At 29.7% G+C, this 14,524-nt stretch overlaps 1 protein-coding gene across 1 annotated transcript in view; it reads right to left on the bottom strand.

The window, feature by feature from the left end:
* The window catches only part of LOC113385603 (multiple epidermal growth factor-like domains protein 6), a 6,652-nt gene extending 1,871 nt beyond the window's left edge, over positions 1-4,781 (bottom strand). The window contains 12 exon segments of the mRNA XM_026623452.1: positions 5-118; positions 279-437; positions 654-899; positions 1,346-1,490; positions 1,609-1,691; positions 1,944-2,162; positions 2,297-2,515; positions 2,795-2,935; positions 3,099-3,165; positions 3,168-3,292; positions 4,458-4,664; positions 4,736-4,781. Coding sequence (XP_026479237.1) covers positions 5-118; positions 279-437; positions 654-899; positions 1,346-1,490; positions 1,609-1,691; positions 1,944-2,162; positions 2,297-2,515; positions 2,795-2,935; positions 3,099-3,165; positions 3,168-3,292; positions 4,458-4,664; positions 4,736-4,781 — 1,771 coding nt within the window.
* Between the last annotated feature and the right edge of the window lie 9,743 nt (positions 4,782-14,524).

Here is a 14,524-nt window from a genome sequence, read left to right as displayed (position 1 = left end):
AAACCATAGTCGCAACCCATTCTGCAACTTACTTCGAGACATGGGACAGACTCCCTTAGGGCTTCACATGTTTCACGAGTTGTATTGCCCGTTGTTCGCGTTTTTGGCAACTCGGTACCTAGAAAAAATTATAAGAAAATAAATTCACAATAAAAAAATCTATTATGACATGTTCAAGAAAACTACTTTTCAAAAGTGTTTCTTGTACAAGATAAGAAGTTTTTGTACATAATTTTGCTGAAAATAATATTGGTAGGTTATATTAAAATATTTTTTACCATATCGATCGACACACCAGCATGTCTTGTTATTAGCAACTTCGCATTGTACAGGAGCATAACTGCCATCCTGATCACAAGTTGGAGCTGGCAACGCTAATTCCAATCCTGAAACAGTACCTTCCATTCGCGCAGAAAAGTCTCGCAAATATTCGCACACTAAAAGTAAATTTTGTAATAAAAAGTGAACATATATTTTTTTATACTAGTAAAAATCAAGCAAATAATTATTCTCTAAAAATACAAATAAATTAAAATAAAAAGGCCTTCTAATTTAAGAATTTAATCCAGTTTACTTTATTCAAATGAATCCTTAAATGAAATCATTAGCTAAATAATGTGAGTCAGCTTTTCAAAAAAGGAATTTCTACATACTGGTTTGAACTCTGTCAACATCAGCCGTAGCTTCTGAAATTTGGTCCTCTGATTTATCAGCAATAACTTCCATATCAACATTCTCGATGGGGCAGCAGACCTGCTTACTTTCTTGTGGGACTGAAGTACACATGAAATCAGCAGGACATTTCGATTCTTCGTCACAATGGACAGGCTGCGTTGAATTTTGCAAGGTCAGAGGTGCCCCGTTCGTACAGGGATTGCTGTAGAGAACATCAGGTCGACCTGAAAAAATTAGACACATGTTATGTAGTCTGTATGAACACTATTGAGACAATTATTTTTATCATAAATAGAAGGAAGGAAAAATTGTATATTCATTAATACTCAACAAGGTGGACAAAAATAAATTGTAGCTGAATAAAATTAAAGTTTATTGAACAAATTTAGATCATTGGAGTGTAACAAACTAAGTGAGTTACACATGATGCTCCAATATAGTAGTAATTTAAATGTTATTATAACGATAACTACATGATTAATATACATTAAAAATATTGTTTCTATTTTTTAAAAATATATTGAACTGATCTCAATATTGTAGTCAATTCAAAGGTGAATTTTATTTAAAAATCGAATCCAATTTCTCTAGTAATGACTAAGTAGTGCGGCGTACTTAAAATACTAAGATGCCATGTAAAAAAATCAAACAAAATAAAGAAACCACTTACAAACAGGCACCGATTCACACAATCTTTCACCGCCACCCATTTCACAAGAAGCATCCCTGGCGACAGTACAAGAATGTCCTGCAGGACAATTATATCCAGAGCATGGTTCCTCGCATTCACAAGTTGGGCAACCATTTTCATCGTCCTAAAAATGCAAAAAGATAATTTCCATAAAATATTGAGCAATAATTAGTAAAAAGTAAGTATAACCTAAATTCTCTGTGATACTCATGAGATGAGATGTTCAAATGAAACAGACTTACTTTGAATCCATATTCGCAAACGGCAGCACATATGTTTTTATCACATTTGCTATCATCGACTAAACTTCGTCCAGAAGCTCGTTCTGTAATAAAAATAAAAATCTAATTTATTTTGAATCAGTGTTGGTTAAGAATTAAATCTTGTTCTAAATTTGTTTGGATTCTACATTTTATCATTATTTGTTGCATATATACTTTCATATATTTTTAAATGAAAGAATGGAATGAAGTGATATTTGTGTATTTACGGATATCACATCTAATTTACAATGCAACTAAATATTATACAACTTTTGAATATGTATACAAAATATCATACTATTGATAAATATTACCTATCACTTCCGCAGGACAATCGACATCCTTTGATGACCCCATGGTACCTTTAAGTTTATCACCAGTACGCGGATGGACACACCAGCAGACTAAGCCATTTCTAGAACATTGTTTGTGCAGGAACATACCAGTTTCTTGGTCACATTGAGGAATATACCCACGTCCTTCCCGTTCTCCGATTGCTAAAACTTCTGAGAGTAATCTTTGTCTGTGGCATGCTGTCAAATTCGATGCAATAGTTAAATAAATTATTACAAAGGTCACATAAAACTTAGAGAAAAAAATATCAGTTCAAATTGGTAATTATAATATATCAAAAATTTAGGATCTTTCATTTAACTTTTTCTGTTACCTGTGGCATTTTCAGGGCGTCTACATTGGCCGCCACAAGCTCTGGTTTGACAACACTTAGTTTCACCAGGGCATTGGAGGTCATGTTGGCAAGTGGAAGTGCATTCTTGGTGAGGAATAAGTCCAGCTGCTGCCATCATCGGTGTCAAATCATCATTTGGACATGTACCTGGTTTACGAATGTGGAGTGAAGCTGGACAACATACTCCATATTCATTTCCTGCAAATATTTATTTTAATAAATATAATTTTAAGACTATTACAAGATAAATAGTAGTAAAAGAAATTGTAAATAGTAAAAGTGAATATCATGTTGGAATATGTAAATTTCATTAAAAGAACAATTTTAAATTAGATTAACTAAGTGATAAAATTTATAGCAGCTTTTGCTTATCAGAATATAATTCAATCTTCATCGTTTAAAAATGTTATAACAAAATATCTTAAATGAAAATTAAACATATATACATTTTAATTCTACTATTTGTTTTTTTAGTACCTCTTTGTACGAGACACCGATACATTGGTGGACAATCTGGTTTACCAGGATCATTTCCACACAAGAAAGGCCTTCTGGTATCTGCTATAGACAATGGTGATCCAACTGGACATAACTCTTCCAACGAACGAGCACGTTTGCCTAAGTTGATTATTAAAACGTAGACATATATACTTTATAATCTAAACTTTTCATGAACTTTATGAAAAATTCATTTACACTAAATAAACTATTTAATTATATCTGAACCAAAATAAATTGAATAGTAAATTTAATAGGAGAAATTTATCAATGATCAACTAACAAGTTGGAACGGGTGGACAAGGCTGCGTCCTGCAAGCAACATCTTGCAATCGGCATTGCTGGTTCCTCCTGGACATTGAACACCAGCGCAAGGATCCCTGCATTCGCATCGCGGGCATCCACTAGCTTCATCCAGAGCGAATCCCAACGGACAAAGCATCCTGCACGAGTGGGCTGGACACCGTTCTTCCGCAACTAATGTACAGAAAAACAAAATTTAATGTAATAAATGCAGTAATAAAAATAGAAAGTTTATAATCAATTATAGATGAACATAGAAATGTTTTACCATAATTCTAATTATAAAATTGTTAGTGCATTTTAGCGGAATTTCTTCCAATGTCTATATTTCATCTCTGTGTCATGCAAATTGTTTATTACTATAGAATTATAAACTTCTGCATATTACATATTCATGTACTTTTATATAACATCTTTTAACATTTGAACAGAGATACATCAAATCGTTACGTTGAAAATTTGCATGCTGTATGTAAATTGTATTAACTTGCATAACGCAAAGAGAAAAATATAGTTACAAAAGTAGATGTCTGCAATTATAGATGCAAGAATAATTAAGGTTGGGCTGCCAGCCTAACAAAAATAGAAGTAATCAATATAACAAGTTTGAATAGCACTTTCATTTTTACGAAACTGACCAATTATAAAATGTAGAATGAAAAGAAATGTATATATGCAAGAAAGATTGACAAAGAGTATTGACAATTTGTAAATTTAGTTGGACTATATTACTTATATCCATATGCCATAGGTATTAAAACCATAAAATGTAGCTTACGTTTAAATTTATGCTGGTGATATACAATACTTTGCAAAATATTTAATACATAGTAGGAACAAAAAACATTATAAATCATTAAATTTTCAGTTTAGGGTAAGTTAATGCATTAACCCTTAAATCTGATTTATGAGATAATTCAATTCAATTTAATTTTAATTTTATAAATATCTACTCCCTATAATATTATTGTTGTTTTGAACTAATTTGTTTATTTAAGTAACATAAATTACAATTAAAATATTGCGAAAATAATTTTTTCAAAAAAATATTTTAAATTTACTATTACTCGTAATAGACAAAAGGGTTTCATATTGCTTCAAATTAATTAGAATTATGAATATTTTATGATAAGTATACAGGGGATTGAAGACAACTATCAGAAACCGTCAGAGCTAAATAAGAAACTTTAAAGCATAAAATATTCTTGTTGTTTGTTAATTCATATACTCAAAATATTATTCATACTCTTAAGAACTCTTTGTATAAAAAGATAACTTAATAATAAACAATAGTTAATATTTTATCTCGTGCAATGTATGATATAAAATTGTAACTAACCGGTACAGTTCACCAGATCCCTAGATGGTGCTCTGGTCGCTGGTAGTTCAGCTCCTCCTTCATCGACGCACCAGCAAGGGCCTTGACCGCCAGGGCCGCATTGTACGCGTTCCCATTCGCCGTCAGCTTTACAACGAGGAACCCGAACCGACGTGGTTCCTAAGCTTTTCGCTCGGCGGGCTGCCGATTTTCGGTAATGTTCACATGCTGAAAAATAGACAAAATATTTATATTTATTATTTTCATATCATTTCATGTTTTCTTCTAATTTTGTTCACATAACAATTGAATCAAAGCTAAAGGCTGAACTGTTAAGGGCGCCATCTAATCCTAAAAATTTCATTCTAAAAGCAAAATTATTTTAAATTAACATGTGTAGATTTAAAGATTGATCTCTCTATAGTTCAACCTAAGCGTCTTGTCTCAGAAAATTATCTGAACTATACTATCTTAAAAAAAACTAATTATATAATAAAAAAAGGTTTTGTAATAATCTGATATAGCAGAAATTAAAGTCTTATGTTATATTAAACATATTATATCTAATCCTTTAAAATAACACCATTCAAGATCAAATGATTTTTTTTTTAACTAATCATCTTTCAACAAGATGAAATGAGAAGAATTAATTTAATAAAATTATTTTATCAATAGTATGTCGAATTATATATCCTTTAGTTTTGTTAATGCATTGTAAAACTATTTTAACACAGGATGAAATAAAATTGATATCTACATAATTTTTAATTTTATATTATTATTAATTATTTTCAACACTTGCAGAATATGGACAATTTATAATCTATATGCATATCAGTTTTAAATGTGAACACAGGTTTAAATCTGTTAGATTGAACCGATAAACCATGCTTGAAAAACTAGTTATTTATGTCAACTTTGTTACCACAATTCATTTTTTACTTTATTTAGAAAGATTTTTATTTACAAATCAAGATTCTTGAATATAACACGCGGAAGCATTTGCATAATAGTCTATTAAATAACAGATGTATGAATATATTTATTACTATGCGGAATATGGCATTTAGAAGTTTTTTTTACAGAAAAATTTCAAATTATCATCCAGGTTATTTATTTGAGAATTGAATCCCTAGGGTGTAAATACTTCAATTCCTTTAATTTTCATTTTGAGTAGAAATCTGAAATATTCTTGACGTTATGGGTTGTTGTGTGATGTATTTTCTACTACCAATATTTTATATATAAAAAAGCAACCCGATGGTTGTCCTGTTTCTCTGTGCGTTAGAATCATGGGATATTTTTAACAGTAACGCTATATATAACAGCAGTACCCCTAAATACTATTTTCAGTTGGAATTGTATCAGTTACAAACTCTCAGTTAGGTGTGACGGACAATATTGATATTTTTATTTTAGCATCTAGTCAAGATTAAAAAGCCAATTCTTCGATAAAATAGACTGTTCACATAAAAACGCCATGTTACGTTCTTTTCTTCATATAAATTGGTAGTAAAAACTGCCAAAATGCTATGTATTTGCTTTTTGCACATAAAACCTAACTTCATGTATATTATAAATTCACATCAGAAAAATGCAGTTATTGTAACATTCTTTTTATGACGTTTGTGCGTTTTCTAGGCTAGATTTTATAACTAAAACGCCTGACTCCAACCATAAATCATTTTGACAGTTTTTACTACTAATATAAATTTGGATAACAATATAAATTTGGATCATTCAAATCCGTTATCTCAAAAACTTGATTTCTATTTTCTGCTCTGTATCTCTATAATGGCTGGACCTGCCTTTGTTTAAAACTAATCATCACATCTCCCGTTGCCATAACAACGCTATGTTACAGTCTATTTTATCGGAGAATTGGTGATTGATTAGACTCTGTAATGGAGACCAATACTTTTGATGTTTGTATGTTTACTTTTGTATTTCATATGTAAGTACTGAATAATTTTACTTCAGTTACTTATTACAAGCGAGCTTGACAAAAACTTGATATAATGTTTATTATTATTTATTATGGGTTGCATTTCATATTTTTCATTTCTCATAGATTTCATTGAAAATATAAAGTGTTTACTAATATTAATAAAATGTAAAATGTAACTAAATTTACTCCAAAACCTTACTTAAATTTTTTTGGTATGCATATATTTATTGTCAATCAGAATATACATTATTTTTTAAGACTAATGTGCTGGTCTTAAGATAACAAAGATAAAGAGTTTTAGTTAGAAGCAAATTATGGAAGGAAGGTGCCTGAGAAGTCATAACTTATATACTTCTCAATACCGTAAAATAACAAATTTTTAAAATGTTATTAAGTAATTTATATATTGTTTCTTTAATACTTCAATTGCCATTAATACTTAATGGCATTTTTTTGAATAGTACAATACCAAGTGCATCAGAAAAAGTTTTTAAATGAGGAAGCAAACTTTAATGTGGAACCTTTAACACGTTCATGTCTTGTATTGTTATAATTAAATTTGGGATTTGAACTTAAAATAATAAAAACATTTTATAAAGAATAATTATCATTATTCTTTATGAAACAAAGGGTTATTAGAAAAAATGCAAGACACGGCTAAGATCTTGCTCACTTCTTTCTTCACATTGCTTGCTAAAGAAAAAAAACTATGTTATAAGGTGACCACATTTTTTAAATTATGCTAAATAATTTAAATATGATTTGAAAATAACAAATACTATAAAAACCCAAACAGATACAATAAAAGGCAGTGTTTTTGAATTAATCAATTTTTTAATCAGAATTGAAAGTAAGATCTATAATATTCGATTGTATGTTATACTCTTCTTTTGCCTTTGATTACATTTTATATCTTACATTTTTCGATATTATTTTCCCCCTTTTGACCTTGCAATCTATTTAATTTTCTTCATATTTAACTTGATAAAGTTGGCATTTGTTCGTTCGTCTTCATAACTTTTGTTAATTTTCGCAAAATTGCAAATAAAGTTGGTATTTATTAATGTGAAAGCTATTTGAACCCGCCTTTACACTTTTGTATTCGGCAAATTTTTCATTCCTAACGTATTTATTCAGCGTAAGCATACTCGTTTGTCTTGTAATATAATATAAGTGTATTAGTTTTAGATATTGGATGGGTAATTGTAATTTCGTTATCAAGTAATAGCGAAGAATAAATTTAAATCTATACTTTTCCCGAAAACTTGAAACAATCCAGAATAATAGTTGTAAATCCAGGACAAATATTAGCTTTTAGAAAAACCCGGGACACAAGGTGAAAATTTGGGGCTGACCCGCTCAAACCGGGACGTATGGTCACCTTAGATCTTAGCAGTCGCAATAGGGTAGCGGTGGGGAAACTTTTTTAATCATTACTTCAAAATATTTTTATTAACCCCAAGACGAAGAAAAATTACCCTCATATGGACAGTTACGCAGCACATACAGTAAATAAAATTATGTAATTAAAAATACATACTTTTTACCATTAAAAATTCCATTTTTATCCCGACCACAGAAATACGGAAAACACAATTTCAATTGTTCTTTCCGTAAATAAAGCATTGATGTAAGTAAAACTGACAAATCTCAAAATTTAATCGCTAATAAAAAATGAATTATAAATTGTGAAAAAGCTCTGTTTGCTTACTTTTATTGCAAAACTATTATAAAACTTAAAGCGTTACTAATGTAAAAGTCCTATTTCCTATTATCAAAATAAAAGTTTTAAACAATTACCGTGATGATTACCAAGTCTTATTAATCCAATATCTGATTATTAACTTCCCGAAGGAGAAGTTTATGTTTTCATCATAAAACCCGATTCGCTAATTTTATGTTTTCTCGACGTTTCAAGCCATTCTGAATCGAATGAGACCAAATTTGGAAAAAGTATGTGTGTGTGTGTGTGTGTGTGTGTGTGTGTATGTGAACAGATTTTTTGTCGTAAATCGACGTTTTCTCGAAAACGGCTGGGTCGATTTCAAAAATTTAAAAGCCATTCGATGTATCTTGACGAGAACTATTGTTTGTCAGTTTTGTGCGACGATCGGCCAAGCCGTTTCTTTATAAATGGCAGAAAAGTGAAAAATTTTTCGTCTACGTTTTAGCCCGCAATTCTGAATCGATTTTGAAAATTCAAAACCGTTCGAAAGATATTGGTTGGGAATCGTGCTGATTAGTTTTTGGTAGAGATCGGCCGGGCCGTTTTCTTGTAATAAAGTTTTTTAAAAAAAAATTTCGACGATTTTTATGATTATTTTTTTGACGATAGATACCATAGTCTTCTAGATCATACTAAAATATTACGGCCCTACGACAAACTGGTTCAGCTTTAAAAATTCGTCAAAGTTTGCAAAAATCAGTATGGTCTTTTTGGCATTTGTCAAAATTAGACTTTTGATCGACGTTTTCTCAAAAACGCCTAAACTGATTTTAGAAATTTAAAAGCCATTTGATGTATTTCGGTGAGGACTATCGTTTGTCAGTTTTGTGCAACGATCTGCCAAGCCGTTTCTTTGTAATTTTGAAAAAAACTTTTCGTCCACATTTAAGCTCATCCTACTGAACGATTTTAAAAAATCAAAAACTGTTCGAAAGATATTAGTTGGGAATGATACTGATTAATTTTAGGTGAAAATCTACCGAGCCGTTTTCTTGTAATTAACTGTTGAAAAAAAGTGTTAAATTTTCGTCGACATTTAAGCTCATCCTACCGAACCGATTTTAAAATATCAAAAACTGTTCTAAAGATATTAGTTGGGAATGGTACTGATTAATTTTAGGTGAAAATCTACCAAGCCGTTTTCTTGTAATTAACTGTTGAAAAAAAGTGTTAAATTTTCGTCGACATTTAAGCTCATCCTACCGAACCGATTTTAAAATATCAAAAACTGTTCGAAAGATATTAGTTGGGAATGATACTGATTAATTTTAGGTGAAAATCTACCGAGCCGTTTTCTTGTAATTAACTGTTGAAAAAAAGTGTTAAATTTTCGTCGACATTTAAGCTCATCCTACCGAACCGATTTTAAAATATCAAAAACTGTTCGAAAGATATTAGTTGGGAATGATACTGATTAATTTTAGGTGAAAATCTACCGAGCCGTTTTCTTGTAATTAACTGTTGAAAAAAAGTGTTAAATTTTCGTCGACATTTAAGCTCATCCTACCGAACCGATTTTAAAATATCGAAAACTGTTCGAAAGATATTAGTTGGGAATGATACTGATTAATTTTAGGTGAAAATCCACCGAGCCGTTTTCTTGTAATTAACTGTTGAAAAAAAGTGTTAAATTTTCGTCGACATTTAAGCTCATCCTACCGAACCGATTTTAAAATATCAAAAACTGTTCGAAAGATATTAGTTGGGAATGGTACTGATTAATTTTAGGTGAAAATCTACCGAGCCGTTTTCTTGTAATTAACTGTTGAAAAAAAAATTTAAGCCGATTTTCATGGAAATTTTTTGGCGATATACATCATGGTCTTATAGAACTTACTGTAATATTACGGCCTAACGACAAGTAGTTTAATTTTAAAAATTCGTCAAAGTTTGCTAAAATTATTATCGTTTTTTTTAAAGTAGGATTAATGAAGTATATTATTTACCCATTTTTTTGATTAAGTCGATTATTTACACATTTCGGGAAGTTCATGTAACTTGCCTCAAGGCTAAATACCAAACCAACTAGTTACAGAAGGTGATGTTAACACGCCATTTCAATTAATATGTTAATAAAGTTATTAAACGCAGCTACCATCAATCATTTATTACCACAGTCGCATTAATAAGAAATGCATTAAGAAGGTGAATCAAGAACATTTCCATAACCGAGGTGTGTATAATTGTATCTCTCCGGTCTCCGGGGCACCAATTAAATGTCACTTACCGTCAAAGAACTGGGCCGAACGGATACGGATGCGGTAATAACACTTGTTAACTCGCGAAATAGAACCTCAAAACACTTAAACATTTAATGTACGCAAACTGACGCTTTCCCAAAAATATAAATAACTTTCTGCTTTGCTTTGCTTTGAATGGAGTAATAATTCGAGAGTTGGCGGATGTTCATGAGATCGCTTTGATGAATTCCGGAAATTGAACATTTTTGAGATAATGAACAATGAATTCGACCTAACCCAACTATAAGAAATAATAGTTGATCTTAGCATATATAAGACATTTTACAAAAAAATTGTATATTTTCTATCGGATAATGTCTCAATTTAACTAAATTTTAACCACTAATATTAAATGTAATTAATTATTAGAGAAATAGCATTATGGTTATTTTTGAAATAAACTCAGGGATATTGTTATGCTAATATTTTTCGTCTAGACACAATAAAGTTATATAATAGCAAAGAAATATGTATAATAATCATTTTATTGAAGTATCTAAATTTTATAAGCTCACTCGTTGGTAAGTGACTTGAGCGCCTGGAGCAGTTCGGTCCCGCTTCGAAATGCCTGATGTCAAGCGGTAGTGACATCCGTTTTTACTTCAAAATGTAAACAGCCATATGTTTCCAAGTGGAAGAAGACCCCATTGATGATAAAATTGATTACACAGAGATGAGACAATTATGTTGCAATTTGTGCGCACAAATTTCAAGGTAAAATGCTCTAACAACTACTACTTTATGCAGAATTTATGCCTTAAAATATTTTAAACAACTCTACATTGCAGAATATTTTCCTTTCATCAAAAATATTGATTCAAATAACAAAAGGTCACTGTTTTATGATAAAAAAACTCGTCAATACACAAAATTCTACCACTTTTCCATGACGAGTATATTCGTCAATCATACGTGTTATTGACTCATATACAAAGAGAATTGTCGTTAAAAGGTAGGCAAATATATAGGTACACAGGCATACTGGTATGAAGACAAACAAGTGAAACAGATAAAAAAGTAGAAAAGTAGACTGGTAAGCAGATTGGCAGTCATAACTGTTAGATATGTTAGACAGGTGAACAGGTAGACAGGTAGACAGTTAAACAGGAAGAGGTAGAGAAGTGAACTGATAGGCAAGAATAAATGTAGAGAGATATACAGGTGGACAGGTAAACAGGTAGATCATGTACAAAATAAAAAATATTAGTGTTTAAATAAATTATTTGCATATCAAAAAGTTCAAGCAACTTGCCACAAGGCAAAATACCTAGATTCTTTCAAAACTGTTCAATAATTTCGGTTTATTCCACAAATCTAGCATACAACAGTACGTAAAAAATTTAATCACCATTTATTGTAATAAACATGCCATCTGCTACAAGTTTATCAAAGCTCATACATGAAAATTGTGCACTTACAATTCATAAACGCATTTTTAATAATCTTTAATATCAAGGAAATATAATCAAATAAAGCTGATGTCACATGACGTTCATGATGACATGTATTGAATAATTTAAAAAGTTATTAGTATTTAGATTGCAAAATTAGTAATAATAATATTGTATCAAAGTAATAATTATAGTAGATTAACATAAGAAATTTAAACTTCATATTATAAGTCTTATCTGCATATTATGTAGTTATAATGTAATATGTAGATGATACTCGAGTTAATAATTCAATATTCTAACTCTATATTAATGACTAATAATAAATGTTTAATTTTATATATTAATGTTTATAATATATTATTAAAAAATATTCAATATTCAAATTTTAATATTAATATAATAATATTTTTTATTAATACAGTCATTATAGTAAGTTCTCCTCGGAATTCGAGATACCTAGCTGTAAGTCTGTAAATACTTGTATATTGACACCTGAAGGTACAAAACCTACGAATGGTAGGGTGTACGCAACGTATGTAGGTTTTGAGACAACTTTTAGAGTGTCAATATACAGTATTTACAGACTTACAGCTGGGTTTCTCGAATTCCGAGATTCTTACCTAATTTAAGCTAAAATGACTAGACTATATGTGATTTTTATGAGCTTTGCTTCACGGTTATTAAAAAGGTAATAGCAATAATGTATTTATTTAAATAATAATTAAAACCGATTACAGGAAAACAAAAATAGTATTTATTACTTTCAAGGTCTAATTTTCTACTCTGTTAGTCTTAACCAAACCTAACCATCATAATCACCATAATCTTATAATTACTTAATCAATAATGTAGAATTATAGATTCATCACATTCAAATTAATCGACATCAGAGTATTAAAAATTAAATTATTTAATTAAAAAATTAATTATGTTTTGTTCAAACTTTTGAGGTTTAAATATTTGAAGCGATCACATTGACACATTGTATATAAACGTGTTCTTCAACGTATCGAAATTAAATAAAAATTCATTAAATAGAAAATAGTAATATTGAATTTGACTTTACAATACTATAGTACTATTATAATAGTAATAATAGTATATATAAGGAATTCATATATTTATTATTTAACATGTCAATTAATATGATTTTGTATATTCATATTCATATAGGTGCGAATAAATTACAATAATAAGTTAAATATCATACTTATTAAATATAAGTTTTGCAAACATTAATTTATATTTCATTTGGTTTTATATTTTGGTATAGGCCTTGTCTAATGTTTTTTATCCAAATCAGTAAACAATTTTGATATGGTACGATTATTATTAAATCGATTAATTTCCCAAAAAATTTAATTCGCACAAGGTATTTTACCATGTGACATCATCCTAACTATATCACTCATTGTCAGCCAAGAACAAGGTGCAGCGATATGTCAACATATCACGTTCGACGCAGACAACTTTATATTTCTTGACAATTAAATCGATTTAATAAATAATGCCAAGGACTCGTGATTAATTTGTATTCATCCGATGGATTCTGCTTTGTGGTTAATATGAGTTATTGAAATCGTGTTACATATATGGACGAACGACAAAAATCGTACTTAGAAGTATGTCATTAGGCTACAAAAAAAAAAACACAAACAGTCTGGCGTGTGATGTGTGTCATATCTTAATTAACGGGATCTCGTTAGAACTGATTGAAAAAGAGTAAAAAGTATGATGTTATTATGATTTGGATTTTACCACTGTCGCCTAGTTATTTTTGTGCATAACGAAAACATTTTTTCAAACCAAAATTCATAACAATGAGTAGTACAACTTTTCATCTTTTTTAACTAGCTTCAATCTCATCTTCAATGTTTGTAAGAAATAATTTATATTAATTTTATACATATTTTAACTAGTTGGTATTGGTATTTTGCCTTGAGGCAAGTTACATGAACTTCCTGATATGCGTGAATAATCGACTTAATCAATAAAAAAAAATAATATATTTATGAGTGATTAACAGTATTACGAGTGAATTTACTACACATATTGAAAACGAACGACCATGTTAACTCGGAGTGTTTTCAAAAATCAACAATTCTTATAACTGAACCAGTTTCCGCAGGACTTCAATGGTTTAGTATGTTCATTAAGACCAAGTACTCTATCGTTATAAATAAACATCGTATATAATAAAGTAAATCGTCTAATTTTAATTTTAACAAACGACAAAAAACTATTCATTTTCTCAAACTTTGACAAATTTTTATATTAACTGCTGTTGTAAGGCCGTAATATTTTAGTAAGTTCTATAAGACCATGATATATATCGCCAAAAAAGTTCCATAAAAATCGGCTTAATTTTTTTTTTCAACAGATAATTACAAGAAAACGGCTCGGTAGATTTTCACCTAAAACTAATCAGTACAGTATCATTCCCGAACAGTTTCTGATTTTTTAAAATCATTTCGGTAGTATGAGCTTAAATGTGAACAATATTGCATTTAGTTGCAAAATATATGTGTGTGTGGCGTAATTGTATATAATATTCATGATAAGTTTCAAAATGTCTAGATATCATAATGATTTTACCCATTTTATCGTTACAAATAATTCTAAAGAAAAATCAATTAGAATAGAATTTTAAGTAGTAGTTTTTCTGAAGCTTTGAGGTTAGAGAGTTGTATACTTAATATAGTATCGTTATATACTAGTATCTCATATTTTAACTAGTTGTAAGTGGCATTTTGCCTTAAGGCAAGTTCATAAACTTTTCT

This window comes from Ctenocephalides felis, unplaced genomic scaffold (genome assembly GCF_003426905.1).
Source record: "Ctenocephalides felis isolate EL2017-DRISC unplaced genomic scaffold, ASM342690v1 CF-g0.4_SCAFFOLD_03571, whole genome shotgun sequence".
Classification (NCBI taxonomy): Eukaryota; Metazoa; Arthropoda; class Insecta; order Siphonaptera; family Pulicidae; genus Ctenocephalides; species Ctenocephalides felis.
The sequence above is the reverse complement of the archived record's forward strand: the minus strand, read 5'-3'. Positions and strand labels throughout refer to the sequence as shown.